At 53.7% G+C, this 25,646-nt stretch overlaps 1 protein-coding gene across 11 annotated transcripts in view; it reads left to right on the top strand.

Moving 5' to 3' along the window:
• Positions 1-25,646, top strand: part of LOC123589425 (TSC22 domain family protein 4) — a 30,920-nt gene that overhangs the window by 2,757 nt on the left and 2,517 nt on the right. For 3 of the 11 annotated variants that reach the window (XR_006708330.1, XR_006708329.1, XR_006708328.1), the window contains exons 3-9: positions 1,523-1,689; positions 6,842-6,890; positions 9,472-9,795; positions 12,675-13,788; positions 17,121-17,249; positions 20,933-21,061; positions 23,688-24,683. Coding sequence is in view for 4 of the 11 variants with exons in the window: in XM_045461495.1 (XP_045317451.1) it covers positions 1,523-1,689; positions 6,842-6,890; positions 9,472-9,795; positions 12,675-12,908 (774 nt within the window). In the remaining 7 variants the exon portion in view is untranslated. Of the gene's footprint in view, positions 1-1,522; positions 1,690-6,841; positions 6,891-7,284; positions 7,967-8,790; positions 9,291-9,471; positions 9,796-12,674; positions 13,789-17,120; positions 17,250-19,137; positions 19,353-20,932; positions 21,062-23,687; positions 24,684-25,646 lie in introns of those variants that run through there. The other 8 variants (XM_045461496.1, XM_045461497.1, XR_006708332.1 and 5 more) reach the window with 7 other exon arrangements.

Genomic DNA, 25,646 nt, shown 5'->3' with positions numbered 1-25,646 from the left:
TTTCTGCTTCCTGTCTCCAAAAGAGGAACAAGTCTGGGCTGGGGGGCAGGATGCTTGGGTCCCTGGGGTGGGGGTGGGCCGCCGGGGGGTGTGGGGGATGGATGTGTCTGTCCTGAGGGAGAAAATAACACCTTGGACTGCAGAAGAAAAGGCAGGGAGTGTGAGAATGAGAACTTTTCCCCCTTCCTGGCCTTGGGCACAAACCACAGTATAAAAATAACCTGGGACTGGATGTCTGGGCCCTGTCAGGACCGGTCAGGACCGGCTCCCCCACCCCCTCCTGGCCTCAAGCTCACATCTCTCATGCTGCGCCCCCTACTTTTCTTGAGTCAGTTCTTACTCCAGGGGAGAAGATGCTGTTTCCTTTACTGGTCCCTGTCCCCATGCTGTTACAAAGCAAGTCCCCTTTGCCCCAGTCCCTCTGTCATTAAGCCCTGGCCAAGCTTCCCTTGGACCTGCAGACCCTGCCCGTCTGTCCTTAGTGCCCCCAGACCCCTCTCCTCAACCCACATCCTGTGTGCACGTGCCCCGAAGTCTGGCTCCCCTCTCTCAGGAGAGAGGCTGGGAGGAGGGCGGGGGGACACCACCTGGGCCCCCTTCCTCTGCTGTGTCCTTCTAACCACTCTGGACTCTCTGTTCTTGGCTTTTCCGAGAAGCAGGGGCCTCCTGGGGCCTCACAGAGGCGTCTTGTTCCTGTGGCCCCCGCCCTTTTGCAGCCACCCCCAGCGCCTGTTGGGCTGTGTGGGTCCATGCCCAGGCTCCACCTCCCCCCCCATCTCCGCAACCTAACCGCCCCCCCCCCCACCCCCAGGGCCCAGTGCAGGAGCAGAACCTCACCTGAATCTGAGAAGTTTGAGAGTAGAGACTAGAAAAGATGGCCGGGGGGGGGGGGGGGGGGGGGGGGGCGGGGGGGGAGGACCAGTTTCTGAGGATTCATTCATTCTACAAATAGTTATTGAACCAACTATAAGCTCTACCCTCTAGAGCTTACCTTTTAGTAGCAGGGAGGCAAAAATACTTTAATTTCAGATACTATTAGGTGCTATAAAAAAACAAACAAACAAAAAAACACACATAGAACAGTTCAGTGGAATTCACTAGTCCAGTGATGGGGAACTGCCTCTCTGAGGAAGTGACATTTGAGTTGCTTTAGTAAGTCAGAAGACAGAAGGCCCAGACACTCTCTGACTAGCCTCTGATTGGGGGGTCCTGGTTCAGCTGGTGGAAGGGTACTGGAGTGCCTGCCAGACCCCCCTCTAGTACTCTAGTACCCCGTGAGCCACTTTTTGGAAGCCGCCCACACCCAGTCTTAGGGATGCACACTGTTTCCCTTGCCTCTGATACCTGCCTAATGCCTCCACCAGACCTGGGCGCGAGAGAAGGGCTTTGGGTCAGGACTCCTGGGTCCTCGGAAGAGAACGGATGTATGTGGGGAGAGATGAGGAAGACTACTAGGCAAGCGGTAAGGTGGCCGGTTCTTTTCTTGCGCTTGATGTGATGATTCCTACCTCTCTGCCTCCAGGTGCCCCCCCTCGACTCTCGCCCCGGCTCCCCAGCCCTTTACTTGTTCCCCGATGCCAGTCTGGTTCACAAGTCTCCAGACCCCTTTGGAGCAGCAGCAGCCCAGAGCCTCAGCCTGGCCCGCTCCATGCTGGCCATCAGTGGCCACCTGGACAGCGATGATGATAGGTAGGTGGGCTCTGGATCTCCACCCAGCACCTGGGCCAACTGCATGAAACTGCCTGGTAGGTGTCCTTCCCCCAAGTTGAACTTGGAGAGGACCTCTTCAACAGTGAAACCTGGCCTGGGCACAACCACTGGGCAAAGTTGATTTGGGACCCACTCCCTCTCTGTGGAGAGAGCTGGGTGGGACTCCCTGGCTTAGGATTGTCAAATCATAGACTTTTTTTTAGAGTTTGAAGGGAGTCATTGTTGTCAAATTCCAGAGCTCTTGCAGATTTAGCGATCATTTGGCCAACCCTAAGAATTTACTGGCAAGTGCGCTGGAGAGGCAAATAGGGAGTGGGTCTCCTCCGGGTTCCCACCTCCTTCTCCCTACTGAGGAGAATGGAACGCCAGCCTTTGGAGGTAACATCCTTAGACACTGTGTACACTACTTTAGGATCCTAGGACTTCTAGTGCCAAGAAAGCACGTCCCTGAGGTTCTGCTCTCTGCGCTCGGAACACCAGGAGGGCTGAGTCCTCCCTGCAGCCACCAAGCCAGAGCCTGGAGAGGATGGCTGTGGGGCACAGGAGAGCAGGATCTGCAGGAGTTTGCCCTTCAGGGGAGAATGTGCGTTCAGTTTGGCGGCACGGTGGGCAGAACTTCCTGTTTCGAGGGCCAGGTTTCAACATAGGAATGTCAGCAAGCTGAAAAGGGAGGAACGAAATTGCGAGTCAGATAGGCACGCAGCTCCCTTCTGGCTGGGGACTGATAGAAAGGCTGGGGAGTCACCACTTTTATTTTGGAGGGAGGAGTGGGACTTCCTGTTTGAGGCTCTGGGGGGAGGGACTTCCTGTTTGGAAGGAAATAAGGGGTGGGGCTTAGTCTTGAGTTTTATGGGTGATGGGGAGACCTATTCTAGAAGGGAGTCTCTCCTGCCTGCTTGTGTCTTTCATGGCGCCACCCCACCCTGAATCAGGGACTAAGTCTCACCAAAGAAAAGGCCTTGTGGCCTTGGGGAGAGGTGGGAGGCAGAGAGGAAAGAGAAGGGGTGGCCAGGAGCCAGTGGGATGGAGGGCGAGGGGCCTGGTGGTAGCTCCTCCAGAGTGAGGGACACAGTGGGGCAGGGCATTGCTGCTTCTGGGCTCCCCCGCTCTCAGGAATGTGTGAGGTGAGGTGTGAGGTTGGCCAGGGCCGGGGAGTCACCTGCCCCCATGGCTGCTATTCTCAGAGCTTCCCACCCTTATTCCCTCCCACTGGGAGGTTCCTTGGCATGAGGGCTCCCTGTCCCTCCCCACCCATGTTGATTTCAGAGCCAACCTCCTACTTCTCCTTCTTAGAGGGCTCTGCCTCCAGGAGCCTCCTCAGCTCTATTCTTTTGGCTTGTCCCCTCCCTCCCTCCCTCTGTCCCACTCCCTCCCCACACCCCAGTCTGACCGGTCAGGCACCCAGGCTTCACTTTATCCTGCTCCACTCCAAGCCTCTGGGGCTCTGGCCCAGCCCAGCCCCTCTCCTGCCCCACCCTGCTGGGCCAGTAGGATTGGGTTGGGCCATTCCCCTTGGTCCCCTGGGATGAGCCATGTGGCCCCCACCTCACCTCTCTGGTGTGCCCAGAGCTGGCAGGAGAACAGGGTCTGAGTGGCATGGAACCTCCCTTTCAAAGAGAAAGTGGGCTGGGGAGTTGAGTGCCTGGATCTCAGATGGGGAATGGGGGATGCCTGCCAATCTCAGAATCTGGGGATGGGAGAACAGAGGGTGCCTGGTGAATTCAGACTGCTCATGTACTGCTGGGTGGCAAGAACCATCGTGTCCACAACAGGGCCTGGCAGTTGGAAGGTACTTGAATAAGTGGATAGATGGATAAATAGTTGGGTGGATGAGGGAATGTGTGGGTAGATGGCCAGCATGGGGATTCCAGGCATTATAGGGAATGAATCCCAGGGACTTGGGAAAGAAAAAGTACATTTATTTATCTAGTGCCTCCGTTGGGTCAGGTGCTACCTCTCACCTCACTAAAGCAACCCCATGATCCCCACTTTCCAGATGAAGAAACTGAGACTCAGAGAAGAAAGGTTTTAGAAACCTGCTCAAGGTCACCGAGCTAGTAAGTGACAGGACTGCATTCGGAGCCCGGGTCTGACCCCAAAGCCACATTCTCCACTCTCCTACTGGGATGCCTATGTCCCAAGAGAAGAGGAGGAGGCAGCCCTCTCTAGGATGCCCTTTCTCTCCAGGACAGAGGCAGGGACAGCTCTCCCAAGCTGGGCAAGGAGCCAACCCCCCTGCCCCCCCCCCCCCCACACACACACACTCTGGCCTGGCCCCACCCCAAAGGCACCACAGATCCGGGAGGGAGTATAGAGAGGGCAGCCGGATGCCACTTTGTTGGCCTCAGGCCCATCCCCTGCGGGCTCCTCCGAACATAGCTAGGGAGTAGAGCTGGCCCTTGTCCCCAGAATCAGAACCTTTCCACCTCTTCCAGGTGTCCCACTTCTTCATCTGGTCCTCATTTTGAGGATGTTTCATTTGACCTTCAAAAAGGAAGACCAGCCTCTAGGGCTGTCCTTGCCCCAAGACCCAAGGGTCCCCCAGAGCCAGAGTCCCCAGTTGTGCATACCATGCATGCACAACCCCAGGGGGCGCCACTCACATTTGAAATCACTGTCGTCAAAACTTGGAAGTCATGTGAGTTTTCTGAAAGATGGCACTAAGTGTCTTGAAAAGGGGGGCATTTTGTTCTAATTCACACAGTTGCCTTTTGGGTTTGTGGTGGGGGCTGATCCCACCCAGCTAACTTCAAGCTTCCTGGTCCTGGCCCTGCCCAGGGATTCCGGCACAGTGCCTGCAGCTTGCTTGCTCTGGGCGCTCTCAAGGGGAGCGTTTGGGTTGCCGGCCAGAGTCCTGGTCCCTTGAAGTATTAACGTTAGAATGTGACGGTGGAAAGTGCTGTCAAAAATTCTCCAGCACTAGACAAACAGGAGATAGTCATCTATCAGCCAACAAATGTTTATTGTTGTATTATTCCTTTATTTCTGGCAAGAACAAACAACTTACTTGGCATCTTTACCTGAGTGTCTGCCAAGCAAGGCCAGTGTTCCTATTCCTGTGAATCTTCCCCTCTTTGGTCTCTGTGTGTCTTGTGTGTACTGGGGAGGGGGGCAGGGGGCGGTGACCTGTGGTGGCCCAGGCTCCACCCAGGTGTCTCAGATTGAAATAGCTTGAAAATTGCCATGGCTCTCCAGCTGGCTGGCTCACCCTCCACTCTTAAACTTGTCTTGTCCCCCCAACCCCAGGAGTCCCTGGTGTCCTTCGCCCATCCCACCCTGTCCTGCTCTCTCAGGCCCTGTCACCCCCTTGGTTACTCCACCTGTCAGCGCCTTCTGCACCCAGAGCTTGGACAGGAAATGGAAAATTCCCAGCTCCCTTGTGCTCCCTTCCTGGCTGCAGGGCCTCATCCAAGGGTCACCTTGAATTAAGTGCTAATTCCCCCCACAGGGAAGCGAGTTGGAACCGACCATCAGGAGAAAGGGCTTGCAACCGGAGCACAGGAGTGCAGGATGCTGCATGTTGAGATCACCCACTCTGAGGGGGGCAAAGCTGAGGGCTGGAGGACAGGATCATGGGTGATCCTGCAGCACAAGGGAGGGCGGGCCTGGGTGTAGAGGTGGCCCCAGGGCTGAGGTGGCTGAGGGAGAGGTTGCTCAGGTGCGGGTCATGAGCTAGGGCATGAAGCAGGAGGCTGAGACCCAAGTGGTGACAAGAGGGAGACTTGGGGGATAGGGCGAGGCCAAAAGGCTTGTGCAGACTCTTGGCCTCCCTTGGCCTCAGAGGGGCAAGACTTGCTTGAGGGATCCTGAGGCCGGCCCTGGAACCGTTCGGCCAGGCCTGAGTCGACCTCTGGTGGCCGCTTAACAAACTGCAGCCAGGCCTGCTCTCCCCTATCATTGGCTCCCAAGGGCCTTCAAAACCCTTGCTCCAATTCTCCATGTCCCATCTCCAGCCTCACTTTCCCACCTCCCCTCAAGTCTTTGTTCCCTCCAAGACCCCAGACCCGAGACCCCGGTTCCAGATCCATAGGCTGTGCTTGTTTGTCAGGGCTCTGTTTTCATTGCTTTGGTAACCTTTCCATTCTTCTCCCTCAGAGACCTTCTGGCCAGGCCCCAGGGTCACCCATGATGTGGGCTTTGTGTCTGGGGCAGGGGGTGCTTACAAGTCCAAGGAACATGACAAGTTAATCTGAAACACCACACCACCCACCCCCATCCCAGCAGAGTGGAGCTGAGGGCTTGAGGGAGACCAGTGTTAGTTCAGAGGGGATGGGATGGGTGGAGAAGTGGGGACGTCTCCCTAGGCCAGGCTGTCCCTCACCCTTCACACCCCTCTCTGACCCAAGTCTCAGGCCCCAGAGTCCCTCCCCCGACCCAGCCCACCAGCTGACTTCCCTCAGCCTGCCCCCTTCCCTCTGCTCTGGGATTGGTGCCAGGGTGAGAAGGGGACATTGGCACTGACCGTGTCTGGGAATTCCCGCCCACCATGGAGGTTGGTGGGAGGGGGTCCCCGTGTCCCTGAGGAGCCAATAGCAGCCAGGCTTTGCCCTGGGGGGCGGTGTATATCTTTCAGACCAGCACCCCCTAGGCACTGTCGCCTTTCCGCCTGCCTGGCACCAGCCAGACCCCGCTCTGCCCCGGGGGGCTCTGAGCCCCCCAGGCAGTCCATCTGATACAGCCCTCTCCCTCTGGGGGTTGCCTAAAGCCCTTTCCCTTGGGAATGGCCCAGCCAGGCATCTCTGTCAAGTCCCTGGTGTCATCGTATGAGACCCGAGTGGTGGGGATGGCTCCAGGGCCTCCCCGGAAAAGGGGCTGTGTCTCCTCTCCTTGCTCTCCTCGGGGAGCATCCCCCATCCGAGGGGCATCTGCACCCCCACCTCACCGGGGCCTGGGGGGGCCTGGACAGCGGCCCTCACCCCGCCGGGGGATGGACAAAACCCTCCTCTCCCTGATTCTCTACTGTCACAGGTACAGACAGGGGTGTGGGTGGGAGGCTGCAGTGAATGGGGCTTGTGGAGGAGGCCAGAGCCTGCTCTGAGAAGGACCCGGAGGGCCGCTGGCTGCGGTGTCCAGACACCTGGTTTGGCACCTGCTCTTCCCCCTCACCTCTCATCTCCCTGTGTCTCCCCAGCGGCTCCGGAAGCCTGGTTGGCATTGACAACAAGATCGAACAAGCCATGGTAAGAGAAGCCATCTTGGTCCCAGGTGGTCCCAGCTCATGTCCTGCTGCCCCTCCTCTGCTGTCCTCATTAGGGAATACTAACTCCCAGCTCCTCATCTGACTCCCAGCTGGGTTCCCTTGGGTTCTTCACCCCCTCCTGTCTCCACCTGAACTCCTGATTTCCCTTGGTCTCTGACCCAGCCCCCATCTCTGTCTTTAAGCCCTAACTTTGTCTCTGTCCCCTCTTTCCGCTCCGTGCCCCCCGCCTTCCCCACCACTTCCCTGCTTTGCTGCTTCTCCTGTGGTCCTTCATCATTTGGGAGCAGGGGCATCTCTCACACCCAGACCCTGGAGGCACTGGGCGGTTGGGGTGGCCTGGGACCCCTGACCCTTTGCCTGTCCCGGGCCCCCAGGACTTGGTGAAGTCCCACCTCATGTTTGCGGTCCGGGAGGAGGTGGAGGTGCTGAAGGAGCAGATCCGAGACCTGGCCGAGCGGAATGCCGCGCTGGAGCAGGAGAATGGACTGCTGCGTGCCCTGGCCAGCCCCGAGCAGCTGGCCCAGCTGCCTTCCTCGGGGGTCCCGCGGCTCGGGCCCCCTGCGCCCAATGGGCCCTCCGTCTGAGCCTCCCTTCCCTCACAATGTGCCTTTGGGGGCTCCCACAGCTGCCAGGCCTTGTGCCAGCTGCCTGCCCCCTCTTCCTATGCAGCTTTAATGCCTCCTGATCCCTGGGGATGGGAGTTGAAGGCTCAGAATTGGCCTGTCCCTGCCCCCCACAACTCTTCCTCAATCTCCCCCTAGTGCCCAGGGACTGAGCTGCGGCATCTCCAGGCCTTGAAGGAGGAGGGAGGGCTTCAGGATGGGGTGTTAGATGGAGCCCTCCTCCCTCCCGAGGTGTCAGTGTTCTGGGACCCCTGGCAGTAGATGGCTGGGGGCGTTGGAGTCTCCCTGGCAGACACCCCATCCCCACCTCATTCCCTCAAAGTACCCCCTCTCCTCTGCCCAGGGGAGGGAATATGGACAGTCTGCGAGTTCTGGGATTCAGGTTGTTATTAAAATAATAATTATAATTAAAAAAAATCCGAAGAAACTTGAATCTGGAGGTTGGCATCTCGTTGCTTGTGTCCAGATGGGGCCTGCAGTGGCATTTCCACTCGTGGGGGAAAGACTGAGGCTGTGGGCTCCCTTAGAGATCTTGTGCAGACTGGGAAGGTTTGAATGTGGCTCAGACAGAGTGGTCGGAAAAAGAGTTGTGGAAGGGGGTGAGGGGAGGGTGGGGAAGCCAGTGGCCTGGGTCCTGGGAAGGGGCATGCAGGCAAGACAGAGGGAGTGGAGGGGGGAGGAGGGGGGCGTCAGCCCACGTGCTGGGGGGGGGCAGGGAAACAATGAGGCCTTTGGTAATTGTGCAGGATCCACCCCCAGCTTCCCAGCGTGTCCCCTCTGCGGGCTGGATCCCGGTGGTGGCTTGGGGGCGGGGCCGGGGGCCCTGAATGGGCCCCTTGTCTCAGCGCTGGGTGTGGGCCAGGCTCCCCGGGCACACGGTGCCCTCGCCAGGCCTGGCTGGCCTCTGTGGCTTCCACCCCCAGCTGGCTGAGGACGGGCCCTGTGGGTGAGCAGGCCCCTCCCTGAGAGCCCGGGCTGGGCTCCCATCCCAGGCTGCAGAGACAGGTAGAGAGAAGGACCCCATCTAGTGGGGAAGGGGGAGAAGCAGCAGCCAACTGTCTCAGAGCACCCTGACCCCAGACTAAAGGGGACCTGTGGAGGGAGAGTGGGACACTGGAGGCCGACCCAGGTTGGACTTCCCACCCTTTGGCTCCCTGCATTTATGACCTTGGGCAGGTTCTTTGTTTTTTTCTGAATCTCAGCTTCCCTATGGGTAAAATGGCTCTGATAAAATGGCTTTCCCTATGGGTAAAATGGGTAATACCTACCGGAAGGGTTGCTGTGATGATTGCATGACATCATACCTAGGAAATGCCCAGTGAGTATCAGGTGCTCAATAAATGTTAGCTTCCCTTCCCTGGACCTGGGGGAAGGAGAACTGAGGGCTCCGGGATTGGTTCCGGGGATCCTGGAAGGGTGGGGTCAGGGGTAGGTAGGCTCTCACAATGGGCTAGAACTCTGCCTTCCTCTGAGTTCTCATCCACTTTGACTCCTCTCCCTGTCTCAGGGAGGGGAGGAAAGGCTTAGGATGAGTTGTCGGTGAAAGTTTTCCCCCTAGATTCTCCATTTCTTTCTTCTTGGCTGCACTTGAAGCTTCCAAGAGACCCCTTAGGTGGTGGCCACTGGCCTGCAGCCTGGTCCCCTCCACCCTTTGTACCAAATGCTTGTCCTGCCCCCTACTTGGTGCTTGTGTATTGGGAGAAATGGCGGTGGTTATGAGGTTCTTCCGATGGATTTGGCGAAAGATTACTTGCTGGGTGAGTTTCAGAGAATGCTCCATCCTCATGACATGCTGGGGTTGGAGGTGCTGCTCCTGGAGGTCACGGGAACCCATCTGGGGAGGAGGCCGGGACACCTACTGCCCCTTTCCTTCTGTGCTTGCCTTTCTGCCGACCACTGTGCCCCTCTTGTCTTTCCTCTCCCTGTCTTGGTTTTTAGGTTTTCTTCTGGAAACAAAAAGCTAAGTCAACCTTCTTGGAACACCATGATTCCCAGAAAAGTGTATTGAAGGTGGAGAAGACTCCCAAGGTGGTTGAGACTTTCAAGTTGGTTGAGCCCTGCAAAGAGGCTAAGATTTCCAAGATGGTGGAGTCCCCCGAGGTGGCTGATGCCTGCGAGTTGGCCAAAGCAACAGATAGGGCTAAGGTGGAGCCGGGTCATAGGGCCCGATCCCTGCTGCAGCTGCCCCGGACAGCTGTCAAGTCTGTCTCCATGCTCATGGTCTCGGCCCTGCAGAGCGGCTGGCAAATGTGCAGCTGGAAGGTTAGCACCATATTTCCCTAGTTCCCAATGGTCCTCCCACCCTCCCAGAGCCCCTATGATTCATTCCTCCCTCCCATCACTTGTTCAGCATTTATTTTGTGTGCCTTTCCTAAGTGCCAGGCACTGAGGCAGGCAACCGAGAATACAGGGTGAACAGGACTAAGGGAGCCAAGGGAGCTACAGACAAGGTCATAGGCATTGGGGGTTCAGTGTCTTAAGGGTGTGACATGGGAGGTCAGTGGTCTGCGGGAGCCCAGGGAAGGGACGTTTCATCCAGACCTGGGAAGTCAAGGAAGGCCTTCCTAGAAGAAGACAGGGTGAAACTGAGGCCTGAAGGATTGGGCCTGCCTCAGGTGGGTTGAGGAGGGAGTGGGGGGAACATTCCATGAAGACAGAATAGCAAGTGGGCTGGGGTAGGGAGGTGCTGGCCCAAGGTGATGGGTATGGGCAATCCTAGGGCCAAGGGCCAACTTGTGCAAGGCAGAGTGAGTGGCCATCTGTGGAGTTTGGCTTTGACCCTAAGAGCAATGGGAGCCCTTGTACGATCAGATTTTAATTTAGAAAGCTTGCCTGCTGTCATATGTGGTAGCTATTCTGGAAACGGTTGGATAGTTTCTTATGAAACTGAACATGTAATTATCTTATGCCAAGCAATTGTACTCTTGGGCATTTATTCTAGATAAATGAAACTATGTGCACACAAAAATCTCTACATGAAAGGTTCCTAGCAGCTTTATTTATAACAGCCCAAACCAACCCCAGTGTCCTTCACTGGGTGAACGGTTAAACTGTGATATATCCATACTGTGGACTACTTCTCAGCCATAAAAAGAAATAAATTATTGAAGTAGATGAGTCTCAGGAATTAGTCTGAGTGAAAACAACCAATCCCCAAAGGTTATAGCTATACTGTATAATTCTATTTGTATTATATGTCACTCTTGAAATAACAAATGGTAGAAATGAAGACTCGATTCCTGGTTTAGTGCTTGCCAGAGATTAGGGTTTGGGCGGTGTGGGGGGGGGGGGCGGAGGTGGCGGGGAGGTAGGTTGGTTATAAAAGGGCAACATGAGGAATTCTTGTGATGATAGAAATGTTCTGTATGTTGACTGTGGCAGTTCGATAGGTGAACCTGTGTATGTGAGATAAAATCAGGTAGAATTCAACACACACACACACACACACACACACACACACACACGAGTACAAGCAACAGATGGGGGAGCAGGTATATGAATAAGATCAGTGGACTATGGATGTCAGTATCCTGACTATGATACTATACTGTGGTTTTGCAGGATTTTAATATTAGGGCAAACTGGGTAAAGAATATATGAGGACTCTGGCATATCTTGCAATTGCATGTGACTATAATTATCTCAAAGTCAGAAACTTAATTTTAAAGAGGGAAGTGCCTGTGGGTGCCTGGGTGGTGCAGTTGGTTAAGCATCCAACTCTTGATTTTGGCTCATGTCACGATGTCATATTTCGTGAAATTGAGCCCTGCATTGGGGTCTGAATTGATAGTGTGGTGCCTGCTTGGGATTCTCTCTCCCTCTCTCTGTCTGCCCCTCGTCCCCCAATAAATAAATAAAATATTTAAAAATAAAAAATAATAGAAAGGGAAGTGTCTAGATCACTACCAAACCAATTTATTTTGGCCTTGAATGAAGTATTACAGCATTTAATAATAATAATAATAATAATAATAATAATAATAATAATAAAGTTCACTTGGCTGCCCTGTGAAGAGAGCAGGTCAGAAAAGGACTAGAGGAGAGGCAGGATATTTAAGAGGTAGAACTGTTGGGGCACCTGGGTGGCTCAGTCAGTTAAGTGTCTGACTTTGGCTCAGGTCATGATCTCGTGGTTCTTGAGTTCAAGCCCTGCATTGGGCTGTCTGCTGTCAGCACAGAGCCTGCTTCGGATCCTCTGTCTCCCTCTCTCTGCCCCTCCTCTGCCTTGTACATGCTCGCTCTCTCTCTCTCTCTCTCTCTCTCTCTCAAAAATAAACATTAAAGTTTTTTTTTGGGGGGGGGGAGCACCTGGGTGGCTCAGCCGGTTGGGTGTCCAACTTCCACTCAGGTCATGATCTCACGGCTTGTGAGTTCGAGCCCTGCATCGGGCTCTGTGCTGACAGCTCGGAGCCTGGAGCCTGCTTCAGATTCTGGGTCTACCCCCCCCTGCTCTGTCCCTCCCCCACTCATGCTCTGTCTCTGTCTCTCAAAAATAAATAAACATTAAGAAAATTAGAAAACAATTTTTTTAAGAGGTAGAATTGTTGTACCAGCTGGTTGACTGGATGATGGTGAAGGGAGAGAGACAGAAGTCAGAGCAGGCTGGAGCCATTCACTGGGATGGAGAATGAAGGAGAAAAAGCACACTCAGGGGAGCAAGTAAGGAGTTTAGGGCATTGGGACAAGATGAGTTGAGATGCCAGTAGGACATCTGCACGGAGGTATCTAGGAGGCAGTGGGATATACAGGCCTGGAGGTGAGGAGGGAGCTCTGGACTGGAGATAGAGATCGGGTGCCATTCTGACCTTCATTTGAACACAATCCCCATGAAGCCCTAGTGAGGACTCCAAGGTGAGTCAGACATGGTCCGTGTCTTTCAGGAGCTCACATTGTAGTGTAGAAGGCAGACAGGTGCACAGAACAAATAGTGTACGAAATGCCACAAGATGGGCCAAACATAAGGGTGGAGACAAAGACCATCCAATGCAGTCTGGGAAGGCTTCCTGAAGGAGGCAGTGCCTGAGCAAGGTCCGATGGAGGAGGTGGAACTAGACAGGCCGTTGCTGTTTATCTGGCAGTTCTTCCAGCAGCGGTTTCTCCCTAGACCAAGCTACTTATGCACATTTCTCTCTCTTTCATAGTCATCTGTGAGTTCTACCTCCATTTCCTCCCAAATGAGGTCTGGGTCCCCAGTGGATACGTCGGAAGCTGAGATGCTGCGGGAAGTGTACCTGATACTGTGGGTCATTCGGAGACAACTGCGACAGCTGGCCCGCAGGCAGGAGAGGCGGAGGCGGCGCCACATCCGGGCCCACACTGGCTCCCAGCCTGACACGGCTCAGGGCCTGAAACAGGATGCCCGGAGTCCCCTTTAGGGGGGAACCCCACATCCTCAAAAAGCCCCACCTCAGTCTTAGGTAAGGTTGATAGGAGAGGTTAGGACAGCAGGCCAGGAGTTGTGTGTGAGAAGTTTTCATACTGTCACCTCTCTCATCGGGAGCCTAAGCCCAGGTGTGGGGTCCCACTTATTCCCCTTCATTCCATTTATTCAATTTGTAAAAAAAAAAAAAAAAAAAAAAAAATTATCAAAAGTTGGGAAATAAATATCAGATATTTCTGAGTAAATAAATGGAGAGTGTGTTTGTGGATAGCCAGAAGCAATGAGGGGAACTCGGAGGGGGGCACCTCAGGTCCCGCCCCAAATATGCGTGGCAGAAATTTGTGGGCTTGGGGGAGGGGGCTTTGGGGGGATCGACACATCCAGGCCCTAGGCCCAAACCCACCTCCAGGGGCTGAATTGCCTTTGGCGACCCTGCCAGGCCGGGAGTGCAGCAGCACCCTTTACAGAGACACGCCACCTCGCATCAGGTCCTGAGCCCATGCTCTCCGGGGCAATCTTACAAGATGGGTGTTTTGCAGAGGTTAAGTGGCTTGTGTAAAGCCGGAGGGCAAAGATCTGCTGGAAACTGCCGGCTCCAGCGGCCAGCGCACTGACGAGCCCCTCTGGCGCTCGAGGGCTCCGCCGCAGCGAGGTTGGTGGGTCCGAAGACTCCTACCCGGGAGCCGGACAAGCGAAGGTGGGGAAGGCACGCAGGCCCAGCTGGCCGCGCCCCTGCCGAGAGCGGCGCAAAACTACACCTCCCAGGGTTCCCAGCGGCGCCACGGGCGGGGGCGGGGGCGCGGGGACGCAGGGGAGACCTGGGGTGGTGCCGCGGCTGGGCAAAGGCGCCCCAGGGCCGAGAGTCCTGCTTCCCGGTAGGGTGTCAGCCTGGCGGCCGAGGCGGGAGGAGGCTGGGCGGGGGGGGGGGGGGGGGGGGGGGGTGGCGGGAGGCAAGAGGAAGGAGACCGTGGAACCGCAGGTCCCCTCTCGGACTTAGTCCGCCCTTTTGCTGGTCCACGCGGAGGCGCAGAGGTGGCTCCCCAAGGAAAAGCAGGGATATGTCACAAGTCTGCAAAATTAGGGGATTTCAGTGTTCACGGGCCTTGGGGGTGGCTTGGCGAAGGAGGAAGGGATGACCGCAGAGGCCCCGGGGCGGGGTGGTAGGGGGGAAGGGGAGGAGGAGGGAGGGTGCGGCTGACTGTGTTGCTGGGTCTTGCTCACGTAGAGGTTAGTCGTGAATAGGCGGTGGGCGTGAGCAAAGCGGGGATTGGGGGTAGGGGGTGGGCGGGGGGTAGTGAGGAGCAACGGGGAGGGTTGCTGGAAGCACCCAATTCACTAGAAGAGTCAGCAAACTACTCCCCTCACCACTTCCCGATCCCTCACTGCTCTGGAGGAGTTGGGTCCCCTTGCTGGGAATCCAGGGCATCTTTCCCAAAAGTCGGGAACTGCACCTGGCTGCCCAGTCCTATAGCTCTGCTACCCTGAGCCTATTAGCTGTCCGCCGCACCTCAACCTTTACAGCCACAGTGATACCAGCCACCACTTAATAAGCACCTATGGCAACTATTTTTTATGTCCTGTGCTAAGTAATTCTCATAGCAGCTTTATGATGAGGTATTATTGCTTCCGTTTTTTGTAAGAGAAACCAGGGACAAAAGGGTCATGTTTAATAAGATCATGCCGCTTTCATTGATCCAATTAATGAGTCCAGCTCAGAGGGGACATGTAACATACATGTTAAACATACACACACATACCTGTTACACTGCAGGTGTTCAGTGCATTAAGTGACTTCACTGGGAATCTGTCTGGACTTTAGTTAGCATGAAGTCAAAACCTGTTTTCAGGTGTGGCCTCAAAACGGGCTGATACACAGTGGCTCATTTCTGGAGCTTTCAATTACCAGTTATTCCTCACATCTCCCTATGTGCCCAGAACCATTCTGGACCTGAATGGCATTGGTACAGGGTCTGTGTCCAGAGGTTGGAATGGTTGCCTCACTGTTTAAGATTCAGGATCAGCCCCTCCAAGTCCTCTTCCTACTGGGGACCTTAAGGTTTCAGTGAGAGGGTGGTGGAGCAGGGTTAAGGGTGCCCCTGAGGGTCACTGGCAAATAGCCTTGCAAGTAGCTACAGGTCCAGGAGCCATTCCAGCCTTGAGCCTGTGGGCTTGTGGGAAGGAATACCGCTCTCATTTTTCTTTGGCTTCTTTAACATCCTGGGAGTGGGAGGGGAGGAAAGGAAGAAGATGAATTCAGCCAGCAGCCAAGGGAGCTGTTTGCACCTCCCACCACTCTCTCCCTCCCCAGACATGATGGAGTCCTGTCTTGACTTGGCCAAACAGGGGAACAGAGACTTGCTTGAGAGAAAGGGGCGGGATGGAAGACAAGTCCACAGAACTTGCTTTTCCCAGATGTCTCAGTGCACCCAAGTGGCTTCCTTCCTCCAAATCCTAAATAATCCAGCCTAGAGCCCTGGAGAGGAACTTCCCAATGGGGAGGGAAGCAGAAGTAATCTCCTGGGGGTAGTGATTTGTGGGGAAGGATGCTTACTCAGCCCAGCCCTCTCCTGGCAAAAAGAAGTGTGGGACAGAGTGACCTCCACAGAAATCTGCCTCCTGATGACAGTCTTGTGAAAAACTCCCACCTTGGACACCCTCCCCTCCCATCCCCATCAGACCCCAGGCCCTTCTCCTCCATCAAATCTGTTCCACCCCATGAGGCAGATGTGTTAGGACTAGGGATAGTCTGAGTTGGGGCCACCATCCTTCTTTCTTTTCAAAGCTTACCCATCCTATTAGAAGGGCCCTGGGAATTTGGGCAGCAAAATGAGAGTGCTGGTCCCACATGCCCTTGCTCTCTGCCCCATCTCCCCTTCTCCTCCGAGATGATCGGATTTCCTGAAGATTCCAAATCTTTTGTCCAGCTCCGCCACACAGCAAAACGTGTCACACCCCTGCAGAAACCTTCCAGTAGTTTTCAATCATTCTTGGAAGAAAATCGAAACTGTTCCCTTTGTCTAAAATGCCCTTCTCTCAGATCTTGGCACGGTGGGCCAGTCTGGATTCTGTACAAATGTCACCACGTCTTCAGGAACCCTTTCCCTGAAACCTAGAGATCAGGAAAGACCCACCGTCTTGGCCATCTTCTGCCTTTCACCATGCTTTATCTTTACCTAGTACTTAACAGTATCTGAAATTATATTTGTTTACCAGTGTACTTGCGAGGCAGCTGTGAAATGCATGGGAAGTGGTTTAAACTAACACTTCCTGGATGTGTGACCTTGGGTGAATCTGTTAACCTCTCTGAGCCTTGGTTTCCTCATCTGTAAAATGGGGAAAGCAGTTGTACCTGTATCACAGGGTTGTCATGAAGATCCAGGAAGTGATGCTCAGCACAGTATAAGGACTCAATAAATGTAGGCTGTTATTATTATGATAACAGTTAAGAGTGACAGTGTATGGTTACCATCCCCATGGCCCCAAACAGTACTGAATAAAACAGAAAGTAAACCTTCATCTATTATGTGGGAAGCACACTCCCACCAGCTGTCTTGTGGGCGCCGTGCCATTTTGGAAATGACCAAGGATGCCATGTGCAGCGAGTACCAGGAAGAGCACTTGACAGAGAGTCAAAAGCCATTGGTTCTGGACTCAGTGTTGCTACCACTTCACCGCAGGACTTGGGCTGGTCACCTTTCTTCACTGGGCCTCAGGCTCTTCCAGGAAAATAATGGATTGAAGCAACTGATTGCTGTGCTCCCTGCCAGCTTCCAGGGGTTCTGCTTTGAGTCCTGTGCTCTCTTTATCCACCACATAGCCTTCGGGGTTGGGGAGACACATGGTGCCTTCAACTTCCCTCAACCTTGTCTCCTAACAGGCCAAAGCTGCCGCGAAGAGAGTTGAACCCAGGGAAAACATTCTTGGTTTAAACCTTTGAACCCAGAGACAAAAGTCTCAGCCCTGGACACCAGATCTTCTTTTCACCCACGTCACTCTCCCTGCTTCACCCTCATCCGCTGTCATATCTGAGCCCTGAGGAAGGAGAGCCAGCCCTCACTTTCCCTACAGGCACGAAGGCTTTGGCCTCAGTTATTCTCAGACATGCAGACAGGGTGTGTGTGTAGCTGCATGTACACAGATGTGTGTGCCTGTATGTACTTGCGGGTATCTGTAGCTATAGTTTCACTTGTTTCCATTTTTCCCTCAGAAGCGGCAAGACTGAGGTTAACTGAAGGAGAAGATTGTACATCCCAGGGCTGAAAATGCTGTCTGCCCCTTGCTGGAGCTGCCTATCTGTCCCGTGGGGTCATTCTGGGGTGCTGGGAATGGCCTAAGGGTAGGGATCTCCTCTTCCCTTCTTAGACCTCTTTGTTTCACGAGTTGAGCCCTCCTGTCCCACACCTGTCTGCCCACCTCACCTGGGATGCTGTATCCCTGCGAAAGCTGAGTCATGGCCTGTTTCCCTTTCCCTCAGTGCCTCCTGCAGTGAGTGGCTGTAGAGGGGCGGGTTTTGCAAGACAGGCTCAATGTTTTGTGTTGGAGGAGTCTGTGCAAGGGCACAACTGAGGTGTGACAGTGGCTGGCCCAAGCTGGGACAGATGAGGCCCTAAGAAGGCTGGTCCCCAGGATGCAGGGGCAGGTCTGTACTACCCTTCTCTGGCTTTCTCTCTGCCTCTACATTTACCCATGTGGTAAAAATAGGCCCAGCTGTTTTTCCTTTATTTATATGCTCTGACAGGTTTTTCGGCTGGGTTATGGGTCCTTTCTAGAGGCCCACAGAGTTTAATATCGAATTTAAGAGCCTTCACTCTGGAGCCATGCTACCAGGTTTTAAGTCCGGGCTCTACCACCTACCAGCTGTATGGCCTCCGGCAAGTTACTTAACCTCTCTGTGTCTCCGTCACCTCATCTGCAAAATGGAGGTAATGAAGGAATGTTGTGAGGATTTAATGAATTAATGCACAGAAAAATCTTAGAATAGTACTTGCCACATAGTATGTGCTGAATACATGTTTGTTTTTATTATTATTTCTTATTGATATCTAGAAGCTCTTTATATATCAAGGGCATTAAGCCTTTCTGTGATATGAGTTGCAAATGTTTTAACACAATCCTCTTTTTTAACTTTTTATTTTGAAAGAATGTGGATTCACATGCAGTCATCAGAAATAATATAATATTGAGTGCCTATATACCATTTATTCAGCTTTCCCACATAGAGGTGGCACTTTTTAAAAAATTACTTGACATATATTTAATTTCTTAAAGTTTATTCATTATCGATGTGAGATCTTATGGTATTTGTCTTTCTCTGACTTATTTCACTTAGCACAATGACCTTAAAGTCCATCCATGGTGTCACAAATGGCGGGATTTCCTTTCTTTTTGTGGAATAATATTCCATCATATATATTGGATGAAATCCAATCCCCTTACCTCATCTGGTCCATCAGTGAGCTTCAGGTTTCTTCCATGTCTTGACTATTGTTTATTTATTTATTTATTTATTTTTTAAATTTTTTTTTTTTTCAACATTTATTTATTTTTGGGACAGAGAGAGACAGAGCATGAACGGGGGAGGGGCAGAGAGAGAGGGAGACACAGAATCGGAAACAGGCTCCAGGCTCTGAGCCATCAGCCCAGAGCCTGACGCGGGGCTCGAACTCACGGACCGCGAGATCGTGACCTGGCTGAAGTCGGACGCTGAACCGACTGCGCCACCCAGGCGCCCCTTCCATGTCTTGACTATTGTAATGTTACGATGGGGGCGCCTGGGTGGCTCAGTCAGTTAAACATCCGACTCTTAGTTTTGGCTCAGGTCATGATCTCACGGTTGGTGAGTTCAAGACCCGCATCAGGCTCTGCTCTGACAGCGTGGAACCTACTTGGGATTCTCTCTCTGCCCCTCCCCTGCTCACTTTCTCTCTCTCAAAATAAATAAACATGAAAAAAATAATGTTATGATGAACATGGGGGTGCAGATACCTTTTTGAGTTAGTGTTTTTGTTTCTTCTTCAGATAAATCTCCAGAAGTGGGATTGCTGGATCACATGGTAGTTCTATTTTTAATTTTTGAGAAACCTCCATACCATTTGCCATAGTGGCTGCACCAAGTGACATTCCCACCAGCAGTGCACAAGTGTTATGTTTTCTCCACACCCTCACCAACACTTATAATCTCTTGTCTTTTTAAAAATGTGTTTTAATGTTTATTTATTTTTCAGAGAGACAAAGAGAAACAGAGTGTGAGTGGGGGAGGGGCAGAGAGAGAGAGGGAGACAGAATCCAAAGCAGGCTCCAGGCTCTGAGCTGTCAGCACAGAGCCCAACACAGGGCTCCAACTCATGGACTGAGAAATCATGACCTGAACTGAAGTTGGACACTTAACTGAGCCACCCAGGAACCCCTCTTGTCTTTTTGGTGGCAGACATTCTAACAGGTATGAGCTTATTTACTCTTATTTTTCACCAAACAAATACAGTTTTGAAATTTTTTTTTTTTTATTTTTTATTTTATTTTATTTTATTTTTTTAAATTTTTTTTTCAACGTTTATTCATTTTTGGGACAGAGAGAGACAGAGCATGAACGGGGGAGGGGCAGAGAGAGAGGGAGACACAGAATCGGAAACAGGCTCCAGGCTCTGAGCCGTCAGCCCAGAGCCTGACGCGGGGCTCGAACTCACGGACCGCGAGATCGTGACCTGGCTGAAGTCGGACGCTTAACCGACTGCGCCACCCAGGCGCCCCCAGTTTTGAAATTTTATATGGGGTTAGAGAGATCTTTGCGGTGCAACTTGGAGTACGTCGTCTCTTCATGTAAGTCCTTTTCAGGATGTCCTGTAGCCCTTAGGATGAAATCCAATCCCCTTACCTCAGCTCCTGGCGGTGGTCCCTGTCCACCTGCCTGACCTCATCTCTCTGGGTTTCCCCTTGCTGTCACTTCCAGTGCGCTTGGTTGGTTTCCATTTATTGCCTCCTGCCCCTGGGCCTTTGCAGATGCTGATTCTTCAGTTTTGAAAGTTGTTCCCCCACATTCTTCACCTGGCTTGCTCCCATTCCCCCTTCACAGCTTCTCTCCCCCTCCCTCAGAGAAGCCTTCCCTGAGTCCCGGCCCCCTCCCTGGGCAGTGTCCCAGGGTCCCAGGCTTACCTTAGCACAGTGGCCCTCACGCAGAGGTGTTCAATGGATGTTTGGGGTAGGGAAGGCTGACTCATTGGGTATGCACTACTTGGTCCTGGCCTGTCCACTCGATGGGCTTCAGGGTTCAGACTCACTCCCTTTGGGGTCCTGCCTTTGGCTCCCTGACCGTGCTCCCCTCCCCAAGAAAACCTTTAAGACCCAGAAGCAAGCAGGGAGAAACACAAAGCCTGGGGCTGGAAGAGAGAGCCAGGGGAGATTAAGCCCTGTCCAGACGGGTTGTTGACTCCTTGTCTCGGGTCTACCCCACAGAAAGTGGGGGTTCAGAGGTGACCAGGGAGAAGCCCGGTGTGAAATAGACAGGAATTGGGAGTCACAGGTGAGAACTCTCCTCGTCCCTAACAGCCTACTCAGATTTGTTTTTTCCCTCACCACACTGTCCTTTACCTGCTCTCCTCTCCACCCCATCCACAGCTGTGGCTCCACTTGTGTGTCCCTGCCCCTGAGGACAGGCTGCCACCCAGGACTTATTGGGGCAATACCTCCAGGCAGGACTGACAGGTGCTGGGGCACCTGTGCGGCACTGCCTCTCCTTTCTCTTCTCTGATGGCCCTGCCCCCATCCTTTTCTGTGTCCTTCCCTCCTCCCATTCCCTGGTGAATGTCCAGGAGACTCTGGAGCCAATCAGGGAGAAGTCGGGATCTTCCACTCTCGATGTGAGCGGGAGCAAAGGAAGTAGGGGGTCAGTACCACACAAGGTGGCTTCTCAGTCCCTTCCTCATGAACTCTCTGAGCAGAGAACCTGGCACCCAGCAAAATCAGTCCCCTGAACCCAGGGCAGTGTGGGAACGGGACTCAAAGCCCTCTCCTGTACCTTTTCAGGCTTCACGGAGTGCCGGGGTTGACTTCTAGAGACAAGCAAAACCCTCAGGGGGCAGATAATTAGCAGTGCACAAGAGATACAGCCAACTCAGAAAAACCCATCCTTCCTGGCTGTGTGACCTTGAACAAGTGAGTTAACCTGTCTGAATCTTACTTTCCTTATCTGGAAAATACAGTAAATACTTAATGTCACACGGCTGCATGAATGTGAAGTGCCTTGCACAGGGCTTGATACATGGTGAATTGGCAGCAGGTGAATAGGTCTTCTAAACACACCAGAGAAGTGGTTCTCAGGGTGTGGTGCTACACCAACTGTACTAGCCGCACCCTGAAAATGGGTAGAAATGTAGACTCTCAGGCCCTACCCCAGACCCACTGAATCAGAATCTCTGAGGGCGGGTCCCACCCATCTGTTTTAACAAGACAGACGAAGTTTGAGAACCACTGCCATATTGAGCGGGAACGCAGACCATTAGATTCCGAAGCTTTCAGACACATCAGAATCACCTGGGAACTCGTTAAAAATACAGATTCTGGGGGCACCTGGGTGGCGCAGTCGGTTAAGCGTCCGACTTCAGCCAGGTCACGATCTCGCGGTCCGTGAGTTCGAGCCCCATGTCAGGCTCTGGGCTGATGGCTCAGAGCCCGGAGCCTGTTTCCGATTCTGTGTCTCCCTCTCTCTCTGCCCCTCCCCCGTTCATGCTCTGTCTCTCTCTGTCCCCAAAAAAATAAATAAACGTTGAAAAAAAAAATTAAAAAAATACAGATTCTGGGGCACCTGGTGACTCAGTCTGTTGAGTGGGCACCTTCAGCTCAGGACGTGATCTCCTGGTTCCTGAGTTCGAGCCCCACATGGGGCTCACTGTTGTCAGCACAGAGCTCGCTTCAGATCCTCTGTGCCCCCCGCCTGTCTGCCCCTCCTCTGTTTGTGAGGGGCAAAATAAATACACATTGTGATGCCTGGGTGGCTCAGTCGGTTAAGCATCTGACTTCAACCCAGGTCATGATCTCACGATTTGTGCGTTGGAGCCCTACCTTGGGCTGTGCTGACAGCCTGGAGCCTGCTTCAGATTTTATGTCTCCCTCTCTCTTTCTGCCCCTCCCCCGCTCACACTCTGTCTCTCTCTCTCTCTCAAAAATAAATAAACATTAAATTTTCTAAATAAACATTAAAAAGGAGAAAAATAATACAGATCCCTGGCCTCAAAGCCAGGATTGAAGTGAGGCCTGGGAATTATATTTTAACCTGAGATGGGTTGGATGGGGGGGCCATGCACCAGAAGCTGTCCTGGGGAAAGGTCATGGAAGGCCCCTTGGGTAGTTGAAGGCTCCAGCCTGGGGTCCTGGGGACTTCCTTTGGGTGGGAAAGGTGATATAAAGCTGGAAACTGAAGGAATTTGCACTTTACCCTGAAGTCACTGAGGAAAGGGGAGGAAGGGTACACAATGAAGGCAGTGCGTGCCAAACCTGGCTACCGGCCCAAACCCGTGACGTCACCCCACAACCCCTGAGGCCCTGGCCGCCCCGGGGGTCTCTGCCGCCTCCTCCCTCGGTCCGACTGGTGTAGGTGCGGGGAGACCCGGCCCCAGGGCACCAAGCTCCAGGTGGGATGTCCGGGTGGGACGACAGCGCGGCACCACGCCGGCCGCCAAGCTGGGGGACCTGCGCGATCCGCCACCTCGCTCTCCTGAGCTCCAGGTGGCGCTGGCGTGCGCGGACGCCCGATCCGCCGACGCTTTGCCACCGCCCTCTCGCCGCGCCTCTCTCGGCCCCAGGGTAGGAGCTGGCAGCGGCCTGGAGGGGCGGCGGCCACGGCGGCGGAGGGGCGGGAGGGCCTCCTGGCAGTGTCCGCGAACAGGGAGGCGTCCTTGTGTGAGCCTCAGACCCGAGCCCCTGCCCCTCCCCGCTGCGGCCCCTACGGAGCCCCTGCCTGTGTCCTCGGGGTCCGCCCACCGTGGTAACTTCGGCCGTTGGACTCTGGTTCCACCGGACAGTTAATTTCTAGTTAAAACAATTCCGGGCTTGGGTTGAGCGTCTTGAGGCTTGATTTCGGCTCAGGTCTTGATCCCAGGGTTCTGGGATCGAGCCCCTCGCTCCAACCCCCCACCCCTCCACACCCCCAGCTCTCTCTCGCCCGCGCGCGCTCTCAAATAAAGCCAAAACAACACACAACACACACAGACACACACCCCTTCTCAACAAGCTAGTGAAACCTGTCCCCTGCCCGGGAACAGCTAGCCTCTCTCGTCCTCTTGCTCTACTGTTCTTGCTGCCATGTCCACCATCACCGGAGCTCGCACTTCATGCCTAACAGAGCTTTGCATCCATCACCTCATTTAGTCCTGAAGGCAGACCGTCTCTTAGGCCCTAAGGCCATCACTGCTGGTTTCCAAATCAGTAAATTGTGGTTTAGAGGAGTTCAGTAACACCTCTAAGATCCCACAGTTAGTGATATTGGATGTCACTAATCACTGCTTTCCCCATTTCCCTGACTGAACCTAGGGGCCCCTCCTCCTTCTCTCTCCAGGAGCCCCCTCCTCCGTCCTTCAGGGCCAACGGTTACTGTTGTGTAGGTTGTGCACTGCACAACTCTACAATCAACAGACATGTATGGAACCATTAGGGCAATTTTTCACCACATAGCAGTAAAGGGCTTCAGGAAAGGGGCACATTTTTCCAATTTGCACAAAATTGCCTTGTGGGCTGCCCCAGTGTCCCTGCACCATCTCTCCAAGTTTGTTCCTCCTCTTCCCAGCAGGTGCATCTGCCATCCTACACCGAATTTGGCTTTCTACAGGACCATGGAGGTCTTCATAGAGCCTGGCCCAAGGGATCTACTCTCTTCTGATGGATAGTGCTCTGTGACATGACCTGATGCTGCTCCTCAGTGCGACCTGTACCTGTTAACAAGTACGTGCTTACATGTGTGTGTGTTGGGGGTCATCTCATCGGCCAAAGCATAACTACCCCTTGCAGGTGAGAGTGTCTTGTAAGCAAGATGAGATTTTCCTGGTGGGATTTCTGGGGAGTACAGGACAAGTGGATGAGCCCTATGAACCAGGCATGTTGATCCTCCAAGAAGAGGACTCCCCCCACCCTCCCAGAACCACACTGGGCACCCTGCAGATTTGAGGGTGGGCAGAGAAGATCTGGAGAGGATGGATATGGTCTCAGGAACATCCAGCTCACTGCATGGATGCCTCCAGCGCCAAGTGGGGCAGAGATGATGCTGGGAGTGGAGTGATAGAAGCTGGCCTAGGATCTAGAGAAGAGGAAGAGAAGGATATGGAGGACCAGTCTCTTGGAAATGGAGGAGGGGGGAGATATCTAGGCTGCATTGGGTAAGGGGGAACACCCTGAGCTGAGACCACTGGCCTGAAGGTAGAGAAGGAAGAGGAGATTTTGATCAGATTGGGGAACCCTGGTCTTGGTGCCCAATGTCCCAGCTTAGCTTCGGGCCATGGTGGGGCTCTCTTGGAATGATGGCTTCCCATTCCAGGGCTTCTCCTGTTCCTCCATTTGACCTGTGCCCTGTGTTACCTCAGTTCCTTGCTCGCTGGATGACTCCCAAAGCACGGAGCTTGCTCCTGGCAGGAGATCTGACCTGCTCCACCGCTCCAGCTCTCACTGCACCCACTTTATGCTTCTAGGGTTTTCTCTTTTGCCAAGAAGCGGTTGATCTCCAGCATCCATCCTCAGACCTGCCACTTTTAAGTTGCATCAGGATACTCGCTGCTTCCTGCGGTGCCTGGTAGGTCTGGCTGGTTGGACACATCTATCCAGTCATCCTGAATTGCCACTGCTGGCTGGGGGCTGGCTGGGGAGACTGCCATGGCTGGTGGGGAGGGGAGATGCTAGAGTCCTCGGGAGAAGTGAGAGTCTTGGGAAGGGGGAGGAAGGGGCTGGTTGCAGGAGATGCCAAGGGGAGGGGACCAGCCCCTGGGTGGTGGCAAAAGACTGAACTCTGTGTGTGTGTGTGTGTGTGTGTGTGTGTGTGTGGTGTTTGGGGGAGGGGATGTACTGCCTGGAACAGAAGCTGCTCAGAGATCAACTAATATAGTACCTCCACCTTTAATAATGAGAAGACTAAGGCCTAAAGAGGAAAGAGATGGTGTTGCTGGAGGGGGTGGGGGTGGGGGGGAGTCCTTTGGCTTCTGGACCCAGGCCCAGTCCTCTCTGGGATGTGAGTCCCTCCTATTCCTCTCTCTGTCCCTAAGCGTGGACTATGGACCTGGGGCAGCAGATGTGATATCTGTGCCCACAGGCACATGTTTGGCGACAGCAGTGTGGAAGGCCTCTTTCTCTGCCAAGTTCACTTCCTGCTGGACTACCTGGTTCCTGCTTGTGGCCCCTCCATCCCTCTAGCCTAGAACCAACCCAATTCCAGATCTTTGCTCAGCTCATTGGTGCCAGAGCAACACGCCTTTCTTCAGCCTAGGATGCAGATAGGAAATGTGCTGGGCATTTGGGGGTTTTCTTGGGTTAAGGACTGACACAGTGCATGGCAGAGAGGAGCTTGTCAGGGGTGGGGTGGGGACTGGGTCCTAATTCCTAGGGCTCTGCTAGCAGCCCAGGTTTTGGTCTCCTAAAACTCAGTGTCTAGGGCCTCAGTTTCTTTTTCTTTTTCTTTTTTAAAATTTTTTTTCAACGTTTATTTATTTTTGGGACAGAGAGAGACAGAGCATGAACGGGGGAGGGGCAGAGAGAGAGGGAG

Source organism: Leopardus geoffroyi, chromosome E3 (assembly GCF_018350155.1).
Source record: "Leopardus geoffroyi isolate Oge1 chromosome E3, O.geoffroyi_Oge1_pat1.0, whole genome shotgun sequence".
Taxonomy (NCBI): domain Eukaryota; kingdom Metazoa; phylum Chordata; class Mammalia; order Carnivora; family Felidae; genus Leopardus; species Leopardus geoffroyi.
The sequence above is the reverse complement of the archived record's forward strand: the minus strand, read 5'-3'. Positions and strand labels throughout refer to the sequence as shown.